The sequence below is a fragment of the Pinus tabuliformis genome, chromosome 4_2 (assembly GCF_031772625.1).
Source record: "Pinus tabuliformis cultivar Carrire ecotype Pingquan chromosome 4_2, CPIR1, whole genome shotgun sequence".
Lineage (NCBI taxonomy): Eukaryota > Viridiplantae > Streptophyta > Pinopsida > Pinales > Pinaceae > Pinus > Pinus tabuliformis.
The window spans coordinates 1157109169-1157135586 of record NC_142304.1 but is presented as its reverse complement, the minus strand read 5'-3'; the positions used below and the strand labels follow the sequence as shown (position 1 = coordinate 1157135586).

At 39.2% G+C, this 26418-nt stretch overlaps 1 protein-coding gene across 1 annotated transcript in view; it reads left to right on the top strand.

Annotated features, from left to right (window-relative positions):
- Positions 1-3483, top strand: part of LOC149173774 (uncharacterized) — a 31148-nt gene extending 27665 nt beyond the window's left edge. Inside the window, exons 2-3 of the mRNA XM_089426824.1 lie at positions 164-2935; positions 3038-3483. Coding sequence (XP_089282950.1) covers positions 164-2935; positions 3038-3483 — 3218 coding nt within the window. The remainder of the gene's footprint in view (positions 1-163; positions 2936-3037) is intronic.
- Positions 3484-26418: the final 22935 nt, after the last annotated feature.

The window sequence follows — 26418 nt, the reverse complement described above, 5'->3', positions numbered from 1 at the left end:
GAAAAAATGGCAGACAGCTAGACGGTTTTGCCAACTTTGTTCTAAGTTTGAATTTATTCTCCTTTTACATTTCTAACATTTTGAAGTTAAAAATGAATCTATGCGTCTATATAAGGAAGCAATCACAATGGTTTTCTGAAGCATTGTGACTGTTGTGTTTCAGAGATCATTCTGTTAGAGAAGGAAAATATGGAGATCTGTTACATCCCTTCTCTTTCCTGGTGGTGCCTCCTCCTCTTTTATTTCATTCTCTTTGCCAATCCTTTTGTGTTTTCAACAACTCATCTCTCTAATCGTCACCATCCTCGTCTAACCAATGCTACCGATCAACACGCTCTACTTGCATTCAAGTCTGCAATTACATATGATCCCTTCCAATCCTTAGCCGCTACCTGGAAACCGAATGTTTCGTTCTGCGAGTGGACGGGTATCATATGCAGCAGGCGCAGGCAGAGAGTCGTTTCCCTCAATGTTTCAAGCATGGCATTACAAGGTACAATCTCTCCTCTTCTCGCCAATCTCTCCTTTCTTAGAGTACTTGATGTTAGCAATAACAGTTTCCACGATCATATTCCTTATGATTTGGGAAATTTGTTTCGCTTAAATACTCTTTACCTATTTTCCAATCAACTCCAAGGTTCTATTCCACCCACTCTTGGTAAGTGCCGTAGTTTGTGGGACTTGAGTATGTCCTTTAACAATCTCACAGGAAATATTCCCGCAGAACTATGTGTTCTATCCAGCTTGCAATTCTTTGTGTTAGGAAATAACAATTTGACGGGTACAATCCCAGCATGCTTGGGAAACCTATCTTCTTTGGACCAGATGGATTTGGGTAACAACAATCTTCATGGAAGTGTTCCTTCCGAATTGGGTATGTTAAGTCAGGCCAGCTTTATAAGTCTGCATGTTAACCATCTCATAGGACACATTCCATCTTCTTTGTCTAACTGCACAAACCTTCAAGTATTGGATATAGCTGTAAACCAGTTGATTGGTCACATTCCCAGAGAGTTGTGTAGCAAGAACATCTGGTTGACAGAACTCTATCTAGGTTCTAATCAGTTGACTGGCAGCATTCCTGCTTCCCTCTTCAATTGTACGAACTTTCAAATAATCGATTTGGCCAGAAATCAGCTCAGTGGAGTGGTGTCCACGGAGTTCGGTAAATTGACAAAGCTTCTCACGCTTGGCTTATACCATAATCAACTGGTTAGCGGCAGCACCATGAACTTGCCCATTCTTACTGCTCTTGTTAACTGTTCCAACTTAAAGAACATAGAGTTATCGGCTAATCGTCTCACAGGACGTTTGCCCTTTTCTATAGGACAGCTCTCTACACAACTGACCTATTTAGGCTTGGTAGACAATAAATTAACAGGAGAAATACCTCCACAGATTGGAAACCTCACTAATTTAATACGCCTTGCATTGAGTCTTAACTCTTTTACAGGGCCAATTCCTTCTTCACTTAATATGCTTCAAAAGTTGCAGGGCTTATATATGGCCTATGACAATTTCCAAGGAAACATTCCAATAGAAATTGGGAAACTCAAAAGCTTAAGTTTACTGGATTTAAGGGGAAATAATCTCTTTGGAAGAATCCCTGATTCTATTGGTCATCTTCAACAACTAACACATCTATATCTTCATCAGAACCAGTTATCAGGTAATATACCTGCAAATTTAGGGAAATGTGTTAATTTATTACTGGTAGATCTATCATATAACAAGCTTAGTGGGCACATACCTCCAGAAGTTGCAGGCCTTGCAAATTTAGCTTTTTATTTCAACCTTTCAAACAATTTATTACATGGTCCCGTGCCATCCGGATTAAGCAAAATGACTATGCTTCAAGCTATAGATTTTTCTAGAAATCAGCTAATCGGTCACATTCCAAATGCACTCAGAAGTTGCAAAGAACTACAATATCTTAATCTTTCCTACAATGCACTTGAAGGTCTGATTCCAGATTCACTTGATGAACTTCTCAGTCTTGAGGACATGGACTTATCCTCCAACAATTTGTCAGGTCAAATACCCATGTCATTGGAAAATATCAAAATGCTTCGTCACTTGAATTTTTCTTTCAACAAGTTGTCAGGACAAGTACCTAAAGGGGGAGTTTTCAGAAAGCTCGGTGCCACTGCATTTGCTGGAAATCCTGGTCTCTGTGGGCCTTGGGTAAGTTTGCCACCATGCTCTACTGGCAAACATCATAATGTTGGGCATCTAAAAAGAGTTATAATAATTGTTAGTGCAATTATAGCCATTGTTGTTGTATTATGTTTATTTCTGGGAATTTTGTGGAGACGATGTCACAAGAAACATAAATTGTCTAGTGCATCCTTAAATGTGGGGCACCGAAGAATTTCCTATGGAGAGCTCATTACTGCAACAGATGAATTTAGTGATGCCAACTTGTTAGGAATTGGAAGTTTTGGGAAAGTGTACAAAGGGGTTTTGAATGATGGCACAATTGTTGCTATCAAGCTTCTTAATGTGGAAGATGAAAGGGCTTACAAGAGCTTTGACAAGGAATGCAAGGTTCTAAGTAAAGTTAGGCATCGGAATTTGATTAGAATTATAACATCTTACTCAGACCTCCAAGTCAAAGCTTTAATATTTCCATTAATGCCAAATGGAAATTTGGAGAAGTGGTTATATCACAATAATGAAGAACAAAGTGATTTGAGTTTGATTAAAAGGCTGAATATAGCAATAGATATTGCTGAGGGAATAACATATCTCCACCATCATTGTTTCGTGCAAGTGATCCACTGTGACTTAAAACCAAACAATGTGCTTCTTGGTGAAGATATGACAGCATATGTAATAGACTTTGGGATTGCAACCATATGCTTTGCAAATTATGAAGATTCAACTTTCACTTCTACACTTGCACTTAAGGGATCTACTGGCTACATTCCTCCAGGTATTATTTGAACTAGATGGCATGTTAGACAATGTTATGAGTTTCATATTTTTATTAAACATTTTGAATTTGAAACCTTACTATGATAATGTTTGAATGCAGAATATGGATTGGGTGGACATGTCACAACAAAAGGTGATGTTTATAGCTATGGAATATTGTTATTGGAGATGCTCACTAGAAAGAAGCCTACCGACAACATGTTTGTGGAAGGAATGAACTTACAGAAATGGGTGGGTAATGCTTTTCCAAACAGAGTAGAGGAAGTGGTAGACACAATTCTATTGAGGACTAGTATGAGCATTGAAGAAGATAAATATCTCAATTGCCTCAAACAACTCATAAATGTGGGTTTGTTATGCACAATAGAATCCCCTGAAGGACGTCCTAATATGATGGATATTGTGGGTACACTCCAAAGCATAAGAAATATGTTCTTAGGAGTCACTAGAATTCCAACATTCCAATCAGATATAACACATTTGTTGGGAAATTCAAGCACTACTCAAAATAACTTTGTCGAAGCCCAAAGTTCTTCCACATTCTAGCCTAAAGAAGTAGTGGTTTCTTAGCTTAACCATAAACTAATTTGAGTCCATTGCCATTGGTTGCATGTAGTTTGAGTCATATTCCTTTTTCCTTCTTTCTATGGCATCTTTCTTGTTGGGTGCATGTGGATCAGCAATAAAGTGAGATTTGCAATGGATGGCATTCTAGAAATGTTGCAATTATAAAATTTTATATCATGGAAATTTTTATGTTCAATGGCCTTTCTATATATAAAAAAAATGCATTGTGGATTTGTTTTATTTATATTTCCATGTCCATGTAAGAACTTTGAATTTGTTTTGAATGGTGAAAAAGACAAAAATATTTTTTTAGTTTCAAAATTATTGAAGGGAATATCTTGATAAATATAATGATACCTATTTACTTTTTAATATAAAAAACTATGAATAGATGTGGAAAAGACTTATATTATAACTTTTATATAACTAGTACATTTATATCTTAATTCTAGTAACTAAAAGGTGCCCAAAAAAATAGAAAGTTGATGTTTTTTCCATTTTAAAGGACAGTTAATTAACTTCTACGACATTAGATGGGATTTAAGTCATTGTAATTTTCACTTCTTAGAGCAATATTGCCATAACAAATACATGGAAGAGGTACAGTTTTTTTGGTCTTCCCGTGATTAAGTAAATTCCATCTTATTTCCAGCAGAGTACTACAATATGTTTTATATTTCAAGTTTTTATTTTATTTATCAAGTGTTGTTATATTTTCTATCCTAAGTTTGAGACTCAACCAACGTGAATCACTTGTCCACTTGTTCATGAAAAAGAACTAGTGCTTTATTTTCTGCATGCTAGCAAGAGAGTACATCTCATGTTGCAGCAGCCGTTGATTCCTCACACTTCGAAAAAGCTACTAACATCAAAGAATTGAAAGAGAAAATTGAACCACTTTTACTTCACATGGTAACCTCAAAACCATACCATGACAATAAAATATCTTAAAGGATTCATTTTTTTTTGGGAATTGAATGGAATAAAATATCTCAGAGGATTCATTGTATTTTGGGCATTGAATGCATTGGACAATAGATATTTAATTTTCATGGTATACTAGCAAAAGGAGGCAAGGATTCATTGTTTTTTTGGGGGCATTGAATGCATTGCACAATACATATGTCATTTTCATGGGATCAGGGGGCATGGGCTTTAAGTACTCCACTCATGCAACAGATAAGCTGAAAACTACTCAATAATACATGTAAAATTAGTGAGAACATTTTATATAGCAAGAGATATAGGTTATTTTGATCGGATACAACCAAAAAAGGCATAGGTTTCAAGTACTCGACTCATGCAATAGACAATTAGTGAGAGTATTTTGTATAACAAGAGATGTGCACACTGATGACAGAACAATTAGTGAAAAATATTTTGTGTAACCAGAGATATGCACATCGATGACAATACAATGTGTTTGTGAAGTTTTAGGTATAACTACTTTGCTTTTAGCAATAATGAAGTAAATTCCATCTTAATTTTTAAACCACGAAATTACATAAATATGTTTTATATTTCAATTTTTATTCTATTCTTACAACCGTGTTACACTTTCTATCCTAAAGTACCATTTATTTATAGACTAGGGCAAAATGGATTCCTTATCTATGGAAAAAAACTAGTGCTTTTTTTCTTACATGTTAGCCAGAAGCAAAATGGATTCCTTATCTGTGAAAAAAAACTAGTGCTTTTTTTCCTACATGTTAGCAAGAAAGATTATTTTTGATTGGAACCCTTGATTTTGCATACTTAAAAAGAGCTACTAACATCAAAGAATTGAATGAGAAGAAACTGAGCCATTTTGGCCTCGCATGGTAGGATCAAAACTATACCAGAATAAAAAAATATCTCGAAGGATTCATTGGTGTTTTTCTGGAATTGAATGCAATAAAATATCTCCGAGGATTCATTGTTTTTTTGGTCATTGTACAATAGAAAGTCATTTTAATGGGATAATTGTACTCATGTAACACAAAAAATACACGTAAACTTAATAATAGTAACTTAATGCTTTTGTTTTGAATATTTTGCATTTTTGTTTTTCGATGATCAAGTAATTCCATGTTATTTTCAGACTACTCTATTAAATAAATATGTTTTATATTTCACGTTTTTATTCTATCTGTGAAATGTGGTTACACTTTCTATCCATAAGTTCCATTTACGGATATAGATTTAACCAACATGAACTGCTTGTCCATGAAAAGAACTAGCGATTTCTTTTCTGCATGCTAGCGAGAGAACATCTCATATTGCAGCCCTTAATTCTGCACACTTAGAAATGGATACTAACTTCAAAGAACGGAAAGAGGAGATTGAGCTAGTTTTGCTTCACATGGTAACATCAAAACTATACTACGACAATAATTAGAGGATTCATTGGTTTTTTTGGGAATTGAATGCAACAAAACATCAGAGGATTGATTCGTTTTTTGGACACTAAATGTATTGCACAATACACCATAGACTTGGAATAATGTCAGCATTACATTAGAATGGAGGCAGATTTTGTTGGTTAGTGTTTAGAGTTTGTTAAGAGATTTTATCAACAGTATTCTTGTTGGAAATTTCTGGTAATTTCAAACAAAACACTGAACAGAGAAAATGCTCTATTTTTAACCCAGGAAATAATACTCTGTTTTAGCACAGGGAAGCAAAAAAAAGTTGTTTGCTGGAGAAGAACAAAATTCACACATAAAAACTCTGTATTCATTAATAAAACAACAGCTGATACAAATTCCTTCATTCTTTACACTAATGTAAAAAAAAACTTTCTTACATTTACTGCTGTAAATGTAATTCCTTACCTATGCTACTGCATTTTCATTACATTACATTTCAACAAAAAAAAAAATACATTCCCTTTTCGCTGCTGCGTTTTCCATGTGTTCAACCTGCTGTAAAAAAAATCCCTCTATTTCATTCGCTGCCGCGAGCTTTTCATTACACATGCTACTACATACAATACTCCAGAACAACCAAAAAAACCATTAGATAGTCAACGTATCCGTGAATAAAACAAAATTAAACTTTTAACGACTTTCACTGGCCACGGTAAGTTCATTAAATGTTTCAGCATGGTGCAACATTCTTTTTATTATTAACCCTGTTATACAGCTGCTACGGAGGTCCTCACGATAATAAAACAAAAAAAATAACAAAAAGATGTGCCGCTACCACAACCATAGATCTGATCCACATCAAACGGACGGCTGTCATTAATTCCCCGGGAGGCCCTTTCAATCGAACTTTACCGGCCGGGGAATGGGTGGTTTTGAAATAGTGTTGCGGCCACGTGTCGATCAGCAAATGTGATCGGAGCCCCTCGGAAAATACCACTCAGCGTGAAAGGTGGTGCGGGGAAAACTGTTGGCGGTTTTGCAAAACAGAGCAGTTGAAATTAATATTTCAACAATTCTTTTGTCTTAGAAATTGTTAGATCTCATGATCATTATTTATGTGATTTGTAATTTGATTTTGTTACGAAATATACAAATGGATTTGTGAGTGAATTTGTGCGACATTTCCTATGTAGGAATATGAGCCTGACTCTTTCAACGGACAGCCTAGAAAGATGGAAGAGATTTGAAAATTGATTTGTGTACATAGAATAGTATAAGTGTGTGGAGGTTTCTGGTTGATTTTGTGTACATAGAATAGCATAAGTGTGTGGAGGTTTCTGGTTGTTTTACTGTGAGATATAAATTTGCAGTTAGGTAGCTCAAGTTGCTCTCCACCTGGATTGCAAGGAATAGCATCATCAGCCACAATATTTTATACAATTGCTCTGCGCCCAACACACCACGCACCTGTACCCAGAATTCCACTGGTGATTGTCGACAAACATTGTGACTTGATTGATTGTGTGAGGAACGCAGTTTTTTTTTTCTCGAGTGTGAGTTCCTTCTGCGCCGACTTTGCAATCAAGCAAGAGACGTAAAGTCGGCTTGGCAAGCAACTGGCTACCCGAGTTCGAATCTCGTAACAATTCTCCCTGCGTTGCGTTGCGATTTCTGAGCAGAAGATCTCTTCTTCCCTGCGGAGGAAGACTTCTTTTCTGCTGGATCTTAACCTACCTCCTTCGGCTGATTAGGACAACGCGATAGAAACTGAAGACTTTATCAAAGAGCTTAATCATTATATTCACGAACACATAGATTTATATATAGATTGAGCCAGATTGTCATTTATTTTTTACAACACTCTGATCTGCCGATATTTTTTACAACACTCCGATCTGCCGATTGATATTGATAACTTGTTCACTATCGAGTCATCATACGATTAGGAGTGATTAATGTTCTAACACTTCTTCTTAATTACCAAGGATCTAAAAACATTTCATTTTTGCCTTCTTGCTAAAGGATCCACGCTTGTTCATTCGCTGGTGTAGTTTCATCTACACTTTTTTTACCATAAGATAGTGATGGAGCTTCTCCTTTCTTGATTGCGGGTTAACATTCTTTGTATTCAACATCACGACAAGTTTTTGAAACTTATACTTGTTCTTAATGCTTGCAATTTCTTCAAGTTTTGTTGCTTCCTTCCTCTTTCTTTGTTGATATAATTGGTTGATTCATGTCTTCAACCTCTTTAATCAATTTTGTTGCTACAAACATATTGTCCTGCATTTGATTTGTAAATGAAAATAGACAACTCGTCTGACAGTCGCTACCGTACCCTCAAGCCCTCTCAACACAGTCCTATCGATATCTCACAACAATAGCACCCAGCAAACAACTCCAGGCTTTCACCCCTCGCTTCACATCACAAAAGGAAACAACTACCTACTTCACCTCACAGCAGCTACGGATCTTTGGAGACTCCCTCAGTAAACACACAACAGATCTTAACTATTTGTCGTCAAGCCCTCTCAACACAGTGCTATTGATGTCTCACAACAATGGCACCCAACAAACAGCTTCATGCTTTGTCTGCACACCACCGCAGCAAACAACTCCAGGCTTTCACCCCTCTCACTTCACATCACAACAGGCAACAACGGCCTACTTCAACTCACAGCGGCTACGGATCCTTGGAGACTCTCCTCAGTAAACACACAACAGATCTTAACTATTGATTTGATTAACTATGCACAATGGCGCATACAACTTTGGTTCTCCTTAGTCACTCAGTGGGCTCTTCAGCGAACACTTGGCTATTCACACAACCGATTCCTCACAACCTAAAGGCACTCGGCAGCGTCTATTAATGGCACAACGAACTCACAACAGCCAACTCCCTCACTCAGCGCTACCCATAACCGCAGGTTTTCTCCACACTTTGATTTGCAGTGGCTCCGTCAACCACACTCCACGCACGCAAGGATTAGCCAGCTATCCAGGCTGCCGCTGGCTCCAAGTTTACACACAGCCACCCCAGAGCCCACAACTCTCACTCTTCCTCGAACAGCAACCACAGCCGAAACCCTCAGCTCTAATACCATGACAGAAACTGAAGACTCTATCAAAGAGTTTAATCATTCCATTCACAAACACATAGATTGAGCTTGATTGTCATTTATTTTTCACCAACACTCGCCCACTTCCGACTAATATTGATGACTCGCCCACTATCGTCGTCATACGATTAGGCATGATTAATGTTCTAACACAACGAGAATGAGAGCCCGGTTCTGTAAATTTAATGGATGGCGACATTGTCATTTACCTGATAGGATTCCCTGTTTATTAGTGTTTATATGGCGACTCCTCACAGAGAATATATTTTTCAGGATATTTCTCTCCTCCACGGTTAGGAATCATGCTTGTGATTGTCCCAAAACACGTATCTTTTACTGGAGCTGACGCTGTGTGAGATTGGCGGTGAGACAATTTGCATACAATGTTGTATTGACATCTACGTGGGCCAGCTTCCAAAAGTGGTTCTGATTCCAAAAATTCTGATCCAATGGAGACTTGTAATTCGTGGAGTTGTTTTATTTTTGAAATATTAATTGCTTTCCAACGAGGGAGACAGGGTTCCGCACATGTACACATTTTGTTGTCACCCCATTCGTGGTTCTTGAAATCGCATTCCTAGCCGGCGAAGCTGTTGGAATTTCTGATAATTCTAAACAAAACTGAAAAACAGAACAATACTCTGTTTTAACACAGAAAACTGAAAATCGTTTGCTGGAAACGGTGTTTCAGCAACACAGAAACTGGTGTAACAGCAACGCAGTTTCGTCAGTTGCTGTTTACAGTGTAACAGCATCGGTGTTTCAGCAACGCTGAAACTCGTGTAATAGCAACACGTTGTTTTGACGTCAAGTTTATTTTTTGCTTACGGTGTAACAGCAACGTGCAACGGTGTAACAACAACGTAAAAAAAACTTGTATTTATAAACAGTAAACCAACTGATACAAATTCGTCTTCCTCACATAGAGGGACTTTCACAAAAGATTTATGCTGAAAAGCATCTTCCTCTTGATAGAGGGATTACAGCAGGAACGCTTCAGTTCCACAAACCGATTTCTCACTATCTCAGAGAATTACAGCTTCAGCCACACAGTCTGTTGCTGAAACACACAGGCAGTTGCTGTTACAGCCTGTAGAATGCATTGCTGCTCCAAAACAGAGCGACTCTGTATTCTTGCTGTTTTTTCTGCTCTGCCTGCTTCTCTACCTTTTTCTACATTCTTCTAACTTAAAACAGAACTGCTGTTCATTACATTTATATGTTAAAACATATTTGTCTTTAAACAATAAAATAATACAAATATCTTCTAAAGCTTAACTGTGTATTGAATGCAGCAAGCGGTGATGCCTTTTGAAGAAAATGAAGTCGGCTGTTGCAGGGGAATTCAATTCAAAATTTAATGCACATAAATATGCATAATATCAAGCGCGACTTGAGGTATCAACGGCCTGGAATATCTGTTGAAAATCAGATTTATGTCCAGCTGTTCATTATTGCAGTTGGAATTAAATTCCAACACTCCCCCTTAATTTCAACCGCTGCATACCCAGGCATTTCCTGAAATGATCAAAACTTTTATTTGCTAATGGTTTTGTCAAGATGTCAGCTAGCTGATCCTCTGTTCTGCAGTTGTTGTGGGGAAAAGTATCCAACACGGAATGACCCTATCCCACTCTAAGGGTGACAGTTCCTTAGCAACAGCTGAAAGCAAAGCTATCTAAAGTTTCTTCTTTATGACATGCAAGAGATAAAAGGAAGAGATCCACTTACCGATGTCTTGCGCAAATGGTCGATCCAATCTCCTTTGATTGCCGCTTGCTCCCAGCTCCAAGTCTTTTTACGGGCCCAGCTACACGAGATCCTGCAAATAAGACAAGAAAAGGAAACTACAAGAAGCATGCATTCATAATCGATTCAAGGATTAGCATAAATCAAAGACGCAAGTAAGACAATACACTATTGAAACACATGCGAATAGAAGAAACCTCAAATGCTTTATTAATATATGGAAGTAAGGTTCAGGCGGTGATACAACCATGAGAGGTCCAATCCAGCATCACCTTCCCGACGGAGAGAAATCTCTTCTTCACCTCCCTCAAGCAATCACCCAATACTCTCAACTGTAAACCAACAGCAATTCTCTGCACAAAATTCCGGCCTTCAGATCCCATGGGATGAGATCCTTATATAGAGTTTTGGAGTGAAGATAAGTCAGCTTGATGTGTGACTTGTTGTCCTCTTCAACTCCAGTTTTTCTTCAGTCCTTCACTCAGAGTTTCTGCCTTCCACTTGGAGCTTTAGAACCTCTTAACTCATCATTAGGCAAATCTTTTGATCCAAGTGTCAATTTAGAAGCTTCCTGGGCACTGGCACATTGAGAAAAGATTCCTCCACATGTCCAAGTACGCTCAGCGCAGGTAGCCTTTGTCCTACCTGCTATGCAACGCAGGTAGCCTTTGTTGTACCTGCTATGCAGCGCAGATGCCTAGTGGAGCAGCTGCTTTGATCCAAAACTGGCCTGTTTTTGAGTGTTTTTCAGTGGAGAATTGATTTGTAGTGCTGTGGTTTGCTGACCTTGTTCCTCTAAGGGTAAGAACAACATGTTTAGGGACTTTGGATCCCTCAGATTATTGACATTTCATGCTCCATGCTGTTAGGCACAAAAATGTCTATAACAGTTGCCCCCTAAAGTATGAGGTCGTTTATCGGGTGAAATGCTTTATTAGGAGGATCCAAAGTTCATTCAATCGTCGGGAGGTGACCTGTAACAAAATACAATACAATACATTATCTTTTCATACTTTCTTTTCATGATCTAGTTGATGCGGGCATTTCCCATGCTCAACTTTATAAATACATTTGTTGTACATAAACAGACGATCGTCTGATAATAGACTGATAATTCTCTGCTTTTAATTATCATCCTTTTAGTAGGATGATCATCTGCTGCACATGTCTATGTTTTTATCTCCTGAATATATATCGCAGCCTGGATGGATGAAACTAGATCCGGGGTCTTCAAACTTCCGACCTTCACTCTAAATACAAGTCGATCCATGTGAGAATTTCTCGAAGTCGAACATGGAAAGACATCGCTTGATTACCAATCAATAATGTAAACCGTTAACATGCGCGAGAGGAATCACCGATAATGATGATGACCCTCAAGGTACTGCAGCACAATTCACGCGGCGTGAATATAGGATCTGACGTCGAACACCACGCAAAGTCTTCCGGTCGAAGGTCATTAATGTATACCTATCGCCGGAAGTGAGAAACTTGCCATTGAGGCATGCAAGCTTCAAAGTACTGAGGGGGTGTTCCTAGATCAACTTCTTGGATAATGAGCTGATGTCGACAAGAAGCGATCCGTCAAAGGAGGGCTTTAATGAATCCCACATCAGTGACACGGAACGGAGCTAGTGATGATGGTGAAAACGATCTGTGAAATATGATTCAGGGTGGCGGTCATGGAAGGATGAAAGATGATGTATGGTAGTGGATGGGACCCGGTTGACACTTTCTGAATGACATCTCTTGAACATATAACGACACTGATGTGATGGATCGGTGGCATTACCCCATGTATGGATGGTATGGCGAGACCATGGTGAAGGGACTGGTGAATGATAATAACCCAACCCGATATTTTACGGAGGCAAAAGTGTCATGTTCAAGAGCGACCTGCTACCATTAAGCTTTGAGGTTCTTCCCAATTTTTCCCCAGTCATTTCTGACCAGTACCTCTTTATTTTTGTCAAGCTTGAGGAGGATAACATATGCTTGATCTATAACCTGCCCTTCGGGCAAGCCCATCGCTATGTTTTTAATGAGCTTAGCGATAGGGAAACTCGTTCTCGTCTAAAGACAAGTTTGTCGCTATCTAATATTTTTAACGAGCCCAGCGACAACGACAACTCGGTCCTTTTCATTTTTAGAGAGTCCGAAAAGGGTACATAAAGTAGACTCCAGGGGTCCTTTTTTGTCATCTAATCCCTTAAGTCCGAAAAAGTATAAAACAATACAGAAGGGATGAATGTTCGATATCTTTATCGAGCCGAACTAGACAAGCGCTCGATCTTTTTGTGCAATAATCCCTCAGGTCCAAAAAGATTAAAATCTAGAGGAGGGATAGCTCTTCCGGTCCTTTTAACGAGCTGGAAGGCCAAAACTCGGCAAACTTTTCATTTTTTACGAGTCAGTGAAAAGAGCTCAAAGAAGACTCGTCTTTTGAGGAACGAGTGATAAACAGGGATAGCAGCAGATTCCAGGTACAGGTTGGAATTTTCCAATCACGGCAGTATTACAAGGGTGGCTAGGTGAAATCACTCTTCGCAGCTGTTCCTCAAAATAGGTAAACAAACAAGTGGATGTGAATGATCGGCCAAATGAAAAGTGGAGGTGACGGTGCACAAACACGACCAAGGCTTTTATCGCTGATGAATTTACGGTCTCAAATGGTTATTTACCGGTTCATTTTTCTTAGTGAGCTTGAACACTGGGGGAAGCTTGCTCACAAGCTTAACATTTATTTTTTAACGAGCATGAACTTCCGCATTAAAACTGCTCGGATCTTGTGTTTATTTTTTAACGAGCATGAACTTGCCAAAACTACTCGTTTTTTACCAGTCATAGAGTAGGAAGGTCTCATGGAAGATCGCTATTTTTTAAAGAGCTTCATCTCCCTACGTATTGCTCCATATCCTCTCTTTGTGCAAGCCGGGTATCGGCCTATCCTACGGGTTAGAGGGGTTAGTCCTACCTAAAACTAAAAAGCCGCCCGTGCTTGCCTTCCAAGAGGTTTGCATGCCCCCAGGTGTAAGTCTAATTTCAAGGTGGCCCCAACTTCTCCGTTAAAAACCTTTGTTTTCAACAGGTGAGGCTTACCTCTTTCAGGTTACCCAAAGATTGTCCTGCTCATCTTTCAAACAGAATCTATCTTCGGCGATGTCTATCATTAGGTTATCCAAAGATGGTTACAATTTGTGGCAACAACAGCGTCTCTATCTTTGGGGGCTGCCCCTACTTATCCTTTAAAACATTTGTTTTAAAGGGTGAGGCTGGCCTTTTACCCAAAGCTGGTACCTACTTGCTGCCACAAACAGATCCCCTTCTTTGGTAGAGCCTACCTATTTAGACAAAGGTGAATGACGTGACTAACGTTAGACACTTAACTTTAACAAAAGCATCTTATTCCAGAACAACCTTATCCCTAACAGCCCCTTCTGAGAGTCCAACTCTCTCTTTGCCTTCTTGTCCTTCTTCTCCACGAAGATGGCTCAGAGGAAGATTCACAAAGATGAAGGAGGGGGACGAGGTACGGACTAGTCATATTCTTCCGTGGAAATTCTACTTTACACCCAAGGTTTTTTCTGCCTCCAGAGCAGACCAGGATGCATGCCCCCTGGGTTCCAGCCTTCCTTTCCCGAATCACCCGCATTCATCAGGAAGAAGAATCGGGGGTAGAGACCTTTCTTGATCAAAAAGACCATTGAGGATAGGTATGTGACTACTTGCGATGTGTGATCCCGGAAGTGAAAGTTGGTCTACGAGCTTGACCATCCTTCCTTCGTATGGAAAACACATTATTCGAAAGAGCGAGGAGACTATTGCTTCCATGCAATATATGTAGTCTCGTCCAAGGAGTAGGTTATAATCCAAGGGTCCTTGGACGACCATCAAATTCATCTTGACAGCCTTCCCTTTCAAGGTAATAGGCACATTAGGCAGAATCCCTAATGGTCGACTGGTTCCTCTGTCAAAACCCGAGAGACGCCTTGTCTCGGGCAAAAGCGTCGGGCAACCCAGTGCTTTCCAAGCAATAGAGGACAGGATACTCACAGACGCCCCTTCATCAATGATAGTTCCAGCCATCACCATTTTGTATATTTGGACTATAATTCTAAATGGTATACTGGCTGGTAACCGGGGTCTGCCTAGTTGGTTCCAATCAAAGGACACAACCAGGTTGCTTGGTGGTGGGACCGAATATACGGCCGGGTACGATCCTGACAATGCTCCCTCCTGCGATAAAGGAGTGGGCACATTGCCCTGATGTTCATCAGAATCGGTGTTGATGAAAAGAATCTGGACGGTGTCATCCTGACTCTCTTCGGTAGGGGTGTCAGCTGAAGATGAATCCTCAGTGACTGTGGTATTTGAAGATGAAACTTCTGAAGGGAGAACCGGGTCAACTGCCGTTTCGACCTTTGGACTTTCGTCCGGTCCGGATTCAGTAGGTTCACTTTCAGCGACTGACACTTCAGCTAACCCTATGAGCGGGGCAGCTGTATTTTCGACCAGCGAAGGACTTGGCGCGAGTTTTTGATATCCAGGAGGAAGTAGCAACGGTGCAACCGGTTGATCTTCCAAAACTCTCTTGGCTTCGTCTAAAAAGGGACAACGGCGGAGGGTGTGATTGCCTTCACACAATTCGCAGGAGGATGTCCATCCTCTTCGTCGTCTAGGACCTTCACGTTCGTTGGTCGACGGTAAGCATTCAACCTGACTGTCAGAGGTTGACGCTTCCGAACTGTGCAAGCGAGGGGACCAGTCCCTTAGTATCCGGGGAATACTGGGACAATCACTGTGGAAGTGGTTCCCTCTACATATGACACATGGCGACTTGGGCCCGGTCCATGCTGTGTGTGGGTTTTCGTTAGATACCTTCTGCTTGCCCCCAGGCGCCTTTGGCTCCTTCTGCTTCTTTTCTTTCTTCTTCTTTTCCTTCTTCTTTTCTATGGGAGCCGTGCTTTTGGCGGCTTGACCTTTCGAAGAAGAAGGATCGGAGGAAGGCTCATAAGAAGTGGAAGGCTGGAGGGTAGTTCTAGACTGGTCTAACTGTTGACTCGACTGTTCAGGAACCGTGGTGGTCTGAACTACAGCGGTTGAGAATAGCCAAACTGGCAGGCCAATTGTCAGTCCTGGAAGCGACAATGTGGCCATGTGGGGCGCACCAACTTCTCCCCAAGAGGAGAAAGGGCTAGGGGTCCCCCCCTGTGGGATCCCTTGGTTGGTGTGTTCCATGTTCTCAACTTTAAAGATCAACGTAGGAATCAAGGGTAATTATGTTCCATTTAAGATGAATTTTATATGACGACGCTTTAGACACAACTTGCTTTTTCACTTTTTAAGAGTCGAGAAAAAGCTAAAGATGACTCTAGTCTCCTTCGATGTATTAACGAGCCCGAAGTGACAAATGCTCGGATGGACTTTTTCAGTTATAGAGTTTGAAAAAGGCCAAAAGAAACTACTCTGGAGTTCTAGGCAAGGGTGTGCCAAACCTTTCGCGAAACCACAGAATACGTTTTACGGTACGAGTGGTCGATCTTCATGAATGCTGTGTTCATTGCATCGCGATCAGTAGGGCGGCCGACACGGCTTCCTATGGATAAAGGCTTTGTTCCTATAGGGGTCCCCCAATATACGCGACGGTACGTGGGGGCACAAGTCCGTATTAGTGCTATCGTCCCTCAGGAGGAATCACCCACCTTCGTAGAGATCAACAGTCACTATGTTTAACGACGCCGGTTCACGTCTCTACCTAGACCTCTACTGTGTTTCGTTATGTTTCAAAGCGTTGTTAGATAAATTCAGTTCTTTTTAGGTTGATCTTGCTTAGCAGTTTGCCTTTATGGATCACCACGTGATGTATGAGACAACTCCTAAATGCAGTCTAAGAATGATAAGCAAGCTTTTTCAATTCTTTCAACTTATGAAAACCTTAACTACTGAAGGAAAAGAAAGACATCATCTTTTCAAACAGATCATAGAGCACACACTGATGCACTTTCCTAAATCGACATGAAAACTGTCAAAATGCACATGCACAATGCAAGTATTTCTTTTCTTCTCTCTTAATGTTTGGTGTATGACAAAAAGAAAGCTGTTGTACGATTTCGAATTCAATTTCAAGCGAAAGCAAACAAGTATTTGTCCAATAATCAAAAGAACACCTTAAGATTCACTCGTTTCAAACACAAGAAATACTGAAATTCGAACCATATAACGAAAGCAAATGCTCAAGCAGCTATGAACAGCAATAAACTAACTCTTAGAATCACAATGACACTTTCTCACAGGTCTAGATCCAAGAGGTCACAGCAAGACTAGTTCACTTTCGCTATGGGAAACTATGAATGCAAGCAAGAAATACAATAAGAACAATCACGGTTTCATCATACAACTGAGGCGGAATGAGGGCAAAGAAAGGTAGTTTCAGCTGGGTACACAGGTTGACAACAGGCTGCAAAAACAATACTGAAAACTGGGCAACAGACAGTGGAGAATCCAAATTGCACAAAGCAAAACTGGATCAGCGCAGGTGCTGCACTGTCAATATGAGATGCAGCGCAGGTAGCCCCTTCGGGACCTGTGTTGCAGTGCAGGTAGCCTTTGTTGCAGCTGCACTGATGAGACAACTCACGTCTCTCTCAGATTCCGGGTCACAGTTTGCTAAAAAATGAGCGGTTTTTGGCCAAATCAGAAGCTATCAGACAAGTATACACTAGAGGATGATTGAGGAAGATGAACACTATCACAAAGAGCAAAAAAGAGTCCTTGTGGATCAGCTCTTTAAATCATGAACATGCCCAGCACTGGGCTAGAGTAGCTGCCCTCTACTTTGCATTCGAAGGATTCGAATGCAGTTCGATTCGGTACTCCCTTTGTTCAAGAGATAAATAGCAAGAATACACAAGCTACCAACAAGACATGATCCCCAGCGGAGTCGCCAGTCTATTGTGGGGAAAAGTATCCAACACGGAATGACCCTATCCCACTCTAAGGGTGACAGTTCCTTAGCAACAACTGAAAGCAAAGCTATCTAAAGTTTCTTCTTTATGACATGCAAGAGATAAAAGGAAGAGATCCACTTACCGATGTCTTGCGCAAATGGTCGATCCAATCTCCTTTGATTGCCGCTTGCTCCCAGCTCCAAGTCTTTTTACGGGCCCAGCTACACGAGATCCTGCAAATAAGACAAGAAAAGGAAACTACAAGAAGCATGCATTCATAATCGATTCAAGGATTAGCATAAATCAAAGACGCAAGTAAGACAATACACTATTGAAACACATGCGAATAGAAGAAACCTCAAATGCTTTATTAATATATGGAAGTAAGGTTCAGGCGGTGATACAACCATGAGAGGTCCAATCCAGCATCACCTTCCTGACGGAGAGAAATCTCTTCTTCACCTCCCTCAAGCAATCACCCAATACTCTCAACTGTAAACCAACAACAATTCTCTGCACAAAATTCCGGCCTTCAGATCCCATGGGATGAGATCCTTATATAGAGTTTTGGAGTGAAGATAAGTCAGCTTGATGTGTGACTTGTTGTCCTCTTCAACTCCAGTTGTTCTTCAGTCCTTCACTCAGAGTTTCTGCCTTCCACTTGGAGCTTTAGAACCTCTTAACTCATCATTAGGCGAATCTTTTGATCCAAGTGTCAATTTAGAAGCTTCCTGGGCACTGGCACATTGAGAAAAGATTCCTTCACATGTCCAAGTACGCTCAGCGCAGGTAGCCTTTGTCCTACCTGCTATGCAACGCAGGTAGCCTTTGTTGTACCTGCTATGCAGCGCAGATGCCTAGTGGAGCAGTTGCTTTGATCCAAAACTGGCCTGTTTTTGAGTGTTTTTCAGTGGAGAACTGATTTGTAGTGCTGTGGTTTGCTGACCTTGTTCCTCTAAGGGTAAGAACAACATGTTTAGGGACTTTGGATCCCTCAGATTATTGACATTTCATGCTCCATGCTGTTAGGCACAAAAATGTCTATAACAGCAGTGCTGCAAAACAATCTCACCATTGTTAACCAATTCACGTATGAAGTGAAATTTGGTGTCTATGTGCTTTGTTCTTTTATGAAAAACAGAGTTTTTAGACAATGCTATTGCTGAGCTATTGTCACAGTAAATGGTTGTGTCTTTTTCTTGTTCATGACACAAATCTTTGAGAACTCTTCTCAGCCACACTGCTTGGCATGCTGCTGCTGTTGCTGCGACATACTCTGCCTCTGCTGTTGACAAAGACACAACTGGTTGCTTCTTGGAAGCCCATGAGATGACTCCCGATCCCATATGAAACACATATCCCGATGTGCTTTTCCTATCATCAACACTTCCAGCCCAATCACTGTCAGTGTAACCTGTCAACATGAAACTTTCAGAAGAGGAGTATAAAATACCAAACCCCTTCGTTCCATTCACATACCTTAGAATCCTCTTGACTGCCTGCCAATGAGTCTCTTTCGGTTTTTCCATAAATCTAGAGATTAAACTCACAGCGTGCATAATGTCTGGCCTAGTTGCACTCAAGTACATAAGGCTGCCAAGTATGCTCTTGTACAATTTTGGATCAAAATCCTTGCTGTTGTCTTCTTTGGTCAATTTCAACCCCATTACAGTTGGAGTCACAACTGCCTTGCTGTTCTGCATATTAAATCTCTTCAACACTGCTTCTACATATTTATCTTGAGAAATGAAAACACCATTTTCACTTTGGTCTACTTCAATTCCAAGAAAATATCTTAAGAACCCCAAATCAGTTATTTCAAATTCACTTTTCATGACTGCTTTAAAATCAGCAATGAAAGAAGCATCATTGCTAGTAAAAATCAAATCATCTACATATAAAACAACAATAATAATCTTACCGTCATTCTGTTTTATGTAGAGTGTGGGTTCACCATCACACTTATCAAACCCATTCTCAATCAAATAAGCATCAATTCTATTGTACCATGCTCTTGGAGCTTGCTTTAGCCCATAAAGAGCCTTCTTCAATCTGCAAACTTTATGCTCTTGGCCTTCAACTTCATAACCTAGAGGTTGTTCAACATAAACCTCTTCTTTTAACACTCCATTCAGGAATGCAGATTTAACATCCATCTGATAAATCTTCCACTTGTGTTGTGCTGCAATAGACAACACTGTTCTGACTGTTTCCATCCTTGCTACTGGTGCAAAGGTTTCATCATAGTCTTTGCCTTGTTGCTGCTTGTAGCCTTTCACACCAAGCCTTGCTTTGTGCCTGTCAATCTTGCCTTCAACATTGCTTTTGGTCTTATAGACCCACTTAACTCCAATGGCATCTTTGCCTTCAGGGAGGTCCACTAACTCCCATGTTTTACTCTTCTCAATTGCACCAATTTCTTCATTCATTGCTTCAATCCATTTATCTTCATTTACAACATCTTCAAAATGAACTGGGTCATCAACATGACAATACAAAGCGAATAATGAATTCAGACCGGTATTGTTACCTCTCCTTGTTCATAAATCTCATTCAGATTTCTGAATCTTGGTCTTCTTGGTGTACTTGGAGTTCCATCCGAACTTGAGGGTATTTCTGATCCCTGTGGTGTGCTTGGAGAAGCACTTCCTTGACTTCTTAAGGCTGTTCGAATTCCAGCTTGTGGTGTGGTTTGTTGTACTTGCTGTGGTGGAGGAGGAGCCACCAAGGAAGGATTATTTGCTGCTGTCCCTTCCTCTTCTTCTTCATGAGACACTATTGTCTTCACATTCACTGTCTTTTCCAAGCTTCCATCCCAAGCTTCATCTTCAATGAACTGCACATCTCTGCTTACTATCAATTTCTTGGTGGATGGATTATAGAGTTTGTATGCTTTTGACTCATCACAATAGCCAATAAAGACACACTTCTCCCCCTTACTGTCAAGCTTCTTCCTTAGCTGATCCGGTACATGTGCATATGCTACACAACCGAATACTCTCATGTGAGTGACAGTTTGCTTTTGACCACTCCATGCTTCTTCTGGTATTTTGTTCATGACAGCTTTAGTTGGGCATCTATTCAATATGTAAACTGCGCAAGTAACAGCTTTTGCCCAATACTCATGCGGCAAGTGTTTTGCCTTCAGCATACTTCTGACCATGTCAAGAATGGTCCTATTCTTTCTTTCAGCAACACCGTTTTGTTGAGGTGTATAACTTGCGGTGAACTGCTTTTGTATGCCATTCTCTCTGCAAAAACGCAGAAAGTCTTGGGAGATGTACTCTCCTCCTCTATCTGTTCTGAGCACTTTGATATAATGCCCACACTGCTTCTCAACAAGAGTTTTAAAATGGCGGAATTTCTCAAACACTTGACTCTTCTGTTTCAGCATATACACCCACGTCTTTCTGGTGTAATCATCAATAAAAGTTAAAACATATTTATTTCCAGCAAATGATGGTATTTGCATTGGTCCACACACATCAGAGTGAACAATTTCCAAGGGTGCTTTTGCCCTTATACTCTTTCCTGCTGGAAAGCTTTCTTTGTGTTGCTTGTCCAAGATGCAGCCTTCACAAAGGCTGTCCGGTTTCTCAATCAACGGCAATCCCTTTACCATTCCCTTTCTGTGCAACAAATTCAGGCCTCCGAAATTGAGATGTCCAAATCTCAAGTGCCACAACCAATTCACATCTTTCACTTGTTCCTGAAAGACTTCTTGTGTTACAGCTGCAATAGTTCTTCCTTCCTTCAAATCTGCCCTGAGTTTGAGAGGAAACATTCTATTGCTGGTCATCTGCACCTGTGCAATGATCTTCTTACTTGGAGGTATGTCTCTGATTGTACACAAATCATCTTTGAAGAACACGTTGTAACCTTTGTCAATGAGATGTCCAATGCTCAAAAGATTACATTTCAGACCAGGTACAAAGTATACCTCTGGCACAATCATCTGTTCTCCATTTCTTGCTCGGATACTGACGCTGCCCTTACCCTTGACAGATATCTTACTATCAGTCCCTGTTGTTACCTCAGATTTCACATTTTCATCCAGATTGGCAAACATTGCTATATTTCCAGTCATGTGATTACTACAACCTGAGTCTAAGAACCAAAAATCTTTTTGTTTGTCTTGTGCAATGTTACATGTTAACAACACATTCTTTGGATTCTTATCTTCTTCATTTGCAAAATTAGCATTCTGCCTACTATTCATGTCATTTTGTTTTTTCTTACATTCATTGGCGTAGTGCCCATATTTCTTACAATAATGACATTGGACTTGGGATTTGTCATACCTTTGTCCATGAGCTTGCTGTTTGCTTGAACCTTCATGTTGGTTCTGATTGTAGCTCCTTCCGCTTGTGCTTGCAGGATAATTTCTGCCTCTGTTTTGGCTTCTTCCACGACCTCTGTTATATGCTCTGCCTCGACCTTTTCCTTGACCAAAAGACATCTGAGTCTTGAATGCTTGCTCAAAAGAGGAATCTATTCCTCTACTCAGTCTGTGTTCATGAGACAAAAGAGAAGCAATCAGCTCATCAACCGTGAACTGTGAGAGATCTTTTGTTTCTTCTATTGCTACCACTATAGATTCAAACCTTGAGGGTAAAATTCTCAAGATCTTCTCTACAATCCTTCTTTCTTCAAGAATCTCACCATGAGATCTCATCTGGGTAATCAACCCAATAACTTGAGTGAAGAATGAATCTATTGTATCAGATTCCTTCATGCTGAGATTTTCAAAGTCTCTCCTCAACATCTGCAATTTTGCAGTCTTCACCTTCTCCATGCCTTGATAGGCAGTTTTGAGAATATCCCATGCCTCTTTAGATTTTGTTGCTGCTGCAATCCGTGGAAAAACACTTTCATGTACTGATTGGAAGAGAAAAAAGAGGACTTTGGCATCCTTCTTCCTGTCACTCTTCAACTGGTCTATTTCTGCTACTATCAAAGCAGCCAACGCTGCTGCATCTGCAGGTTCAGCATAGCCAGTTTCAACCAGCTCCCATATTCCTTGAGAAGCAAACAATACTTTCATTGTTATGGACCAATAACTGTAGTTTTTCCCATTAAACTGTGGCAGTTGGGGATTTGTCAAACCTGTTCCAGCATCTGCCATCTTAATTTTGTATAAAATAAAGAAAAGATACTGACTGTATAATTAAACACAAGCAGAAACTTTCTCTGCTGGAGAAAATCTGCTCAACAAGCTTCTTACAGCTCCTACAGTGAAAAACAAACTCTGTTTTTGACTCACTGAGTGCCTAGACCAGCTCTGATACCATGTTGGAATTTCTGATAATTCTAAACAAAACTGAAAAATAGAACAATACTCTGTTTTAACACAGAAAACTGAAAATCGTTTGCTGGAAACGGTGTTTCAGCAACACAGAAACTGGTGTAACAGCAACGCAGTTTCGTCAGTTGCTGTTTGCAGTGTAACAACATCAGTGTTTCAGCAACGCTGAAACTCGTGTAACAGCAACACGCTGTTTTGACGTCAAGTTTATTTTTCTGCTTACGGTGTAACAGCAACGTGCAATGGTGTAACAGCAACGTAAAAAAACTTGTATTTATAAACAGTAAACCAACTGATACAAATTCGTCTTCCTCACATAGAGGGATTTTCACAAAAGATTTATGCTGAAAAGCATCTTCCTCTTGACAGAGGGATTACAGCAGGAACGCTTCAGTTCCACAAACCAATTTCTCACTATCTCAGAGAATTACAGCTTCAGCCACACAGTCTGTTGCTGAAACACACAGACAGTTGCTGTTACAGCCTGTAGAATGCATTGCTGCTCCAAAACACAGCGACTCTGTATTCTTGCTGTTTTTTCTGCTCTGCCTGCTTCTCTGTCTTTTTCTACATTCTTCTAACTTAAAACAGAACTGTTGTTCATTACATTTATATGTTAAAACATATTTGTCTTTAAACAATAAAATAATACAAATATCTTCTAAAGCTTAACTGCGTATTGAATGCAGCAAGAGGTGATGCCTTTTGAAGAAAATGAAGTCGGTTGTTGCAGGGGAATTCAATTCAAAATTTAATGCACATAAATATGCATAATATCAAGCGCGACTTGAGGTATCAACAACCTGGAATATCTGCTGAAAATCAGATTTCTGTCCAGCTGTTCATTGTTGCAGTTGGAATTAAATTCCAACAGAAGCAATGGTCCCTTCCCCGTGAATTGAAGATCTCAGATTCCTCAATGACCAATGCTGCAATCAATTAGAAAGCATCCGTGCAGCCCGCTTGAGAGGCGTATTTGTTCATTGTATAGGAAGACACAAATGCATTTTCTAGACCGTATTTGAAAGAAATAATCAGAGCATTATAGGGCGTCGGGCACTCCAACATTATTGAGAATTTTTACTTTCATATGCTTTGTTGCACAACCTCCGCTATAACATTAATTGTATTGACGATCCGAATTCCAGCCGGTAGATTATTCGTATGCCGGCATGAATTCTGGCCTGCACCTCGCATCAATCCACATCTTAGATTGATTACAGGGTTTCAGGCTGTTTTTTTTTAATCATTTTGTCTTTCCATCGGATATGGCTTAGCATAGCAAAGCTAAATAAATAAATAGAGTGTGGGAATAGAGTGTGTGTCTTGCATAACATTTCAGTTATGTATATTTTGTGGTTTGTAAATTGAAGGTGCGAAACTAATTAATGAATGAATGGAGGAATATAATTAAACTAGTGATTCTTAATATATTTTGCTGTTGAGAAAACGTATTGCTAAGTTAATTGTGTGAATCTGTTATATACTGATGGATCTTGTTGTTAATTGTGTGAATCTATTATATATTGATGGATCTTATTGTGCTTCGGGCTTCAAGAACATCGGTTACATGTTATGCACTAAGATCCATGTGTGTAGAAAGGTCAAATGCATAATGAGATTGTCTTTCGGAGATCGAGAAGTGTCAATTATACAAATTTCATCAAAGATGGTCAGAGGCGGTTATGTCTTAAATGAGTTGAAAGGGAAGCTCAAAGATTGTGGTGGTGAAAAGAAGGGAGACTTCAAAGTGGGGATAAGTGCCGAGGAAGACTGAGACAGAGGTGTCACGTGAATTGTAATTTGTCTTTTTTGTATTAATCTCTGTAATAATGTAAATGTAAGAATTAAAAAGGGCACTTGGAATAATGCTTACAGTAAAATGTAGGCAGATTTTGTTTATTAGTAGTTAGAGTCTGTTGAAAGATTTTCTCAACAATATTTTATTATTTTAGAAAGTGTTAGATTTCATGACCACGATTTATGTGGCTTGTAATTTAGTTTTATTGTAAAAAATACAAATTAATTTGTGAGTAAATTTATACAACATCTATTCTCCAAATTTCTGGAATAGATAGATACAAGTCATTTTGATATAATACTAACCAAAGGAGGCATGTGCTTAAGTGATACTCCACTCTACTCAATAATACATGTAAAATTAATAGGAGTATTTTGTAAAGCAAGAGATGTGCATAAACGGATGATAATACTCTGTGTTTGTGAAGTTTTAAGCCCAACTACTATGTTTTGAACTTTTTTGAACCAATGCAGCAAGGTCAAATGCTTCTTTCTGCTTCTGGAATGTCTACACCAATGTTTTGAGAACAACGCACCAATACCTCTTGAAGAGCACCGGATACTATTATACCAATCAGGAAATGTATATTTTGTTTCCACGGTCAAAATGTTCATTACAAGAGGCACCCCTGACATACATACTAAGAAATTTAAATAATCCCTGAGAAAAAGCGTTGATTGTTTCATAGAGGCCATACATATATCAAATGTTCCGACGTGACCAACATAAAAAAAAATAATCAATTTTCTGTTTAAAAAGTATTGCTTGTCCGCTTTGTTCTATGATTCCTACTCTGTTCGTAAAAATGAAATAAAATTGCAATCATGTTATCTTTTTTTAAAAGTGATTAAGAAAAAGAATAATCAATATTCTATTAAAAATGAAATAATATTGCAATCATATTGTTTTTTTAAAGTGATTAAGAAAAAGAATAATCAATATTCTATTAAAAATGAAAATGAAATAGTATTGCAATCATGTTTTTTTTAAGTGATTAAGAAAAAGAATAACCATTTTTTTATTTAAAATTTATCTTTTTTTAAGTGATTAAGAAAAAGAATAATCAATATTCTATTAAAAATGAAATAATATTGCAATCATATTGTTTTTTTAAAGTGATTAAGAAAAAGAATAATCAATATTCTATTAAAAATGAAATAGTATTGCAATCATGTTATTTTTTTTAAGTGATTAAGAAAAAGAATAACCAATTTTCTATTTAAAATTTTTTGCTTTTGGGCTTTGTTCTATCGTAGTCTACTAGTAAAAATGAAACAAAATAGCAATCATGTTATCTTCTCTGAAAATGAATCGCATGACAAATTCTGCAACTTTTAACTCTCTACCCTTCAAAAAGTTACCTTCCATAGCACTTGACACTAACACATATAAATCTTTGACACTAAAACACAAATCTATGGGTGCTTCATTCCTTAAAATGACATCATCCTACATCCTCTTTGGGGAAAATACTTGTGTCTTTCATCTTTGAAACCTTTCAAAGCATAGAATAACTGTTAGCTCTAAGTATTGCTAATGAAGCTCATTAGCAAGGACAAAGAAAGGGTATCCTTATCATAACTAAGCATTGTGATGCGTTCTCCTCTTGACATGAGTTCTCAAATCTCTCATTCATTTTCATCTG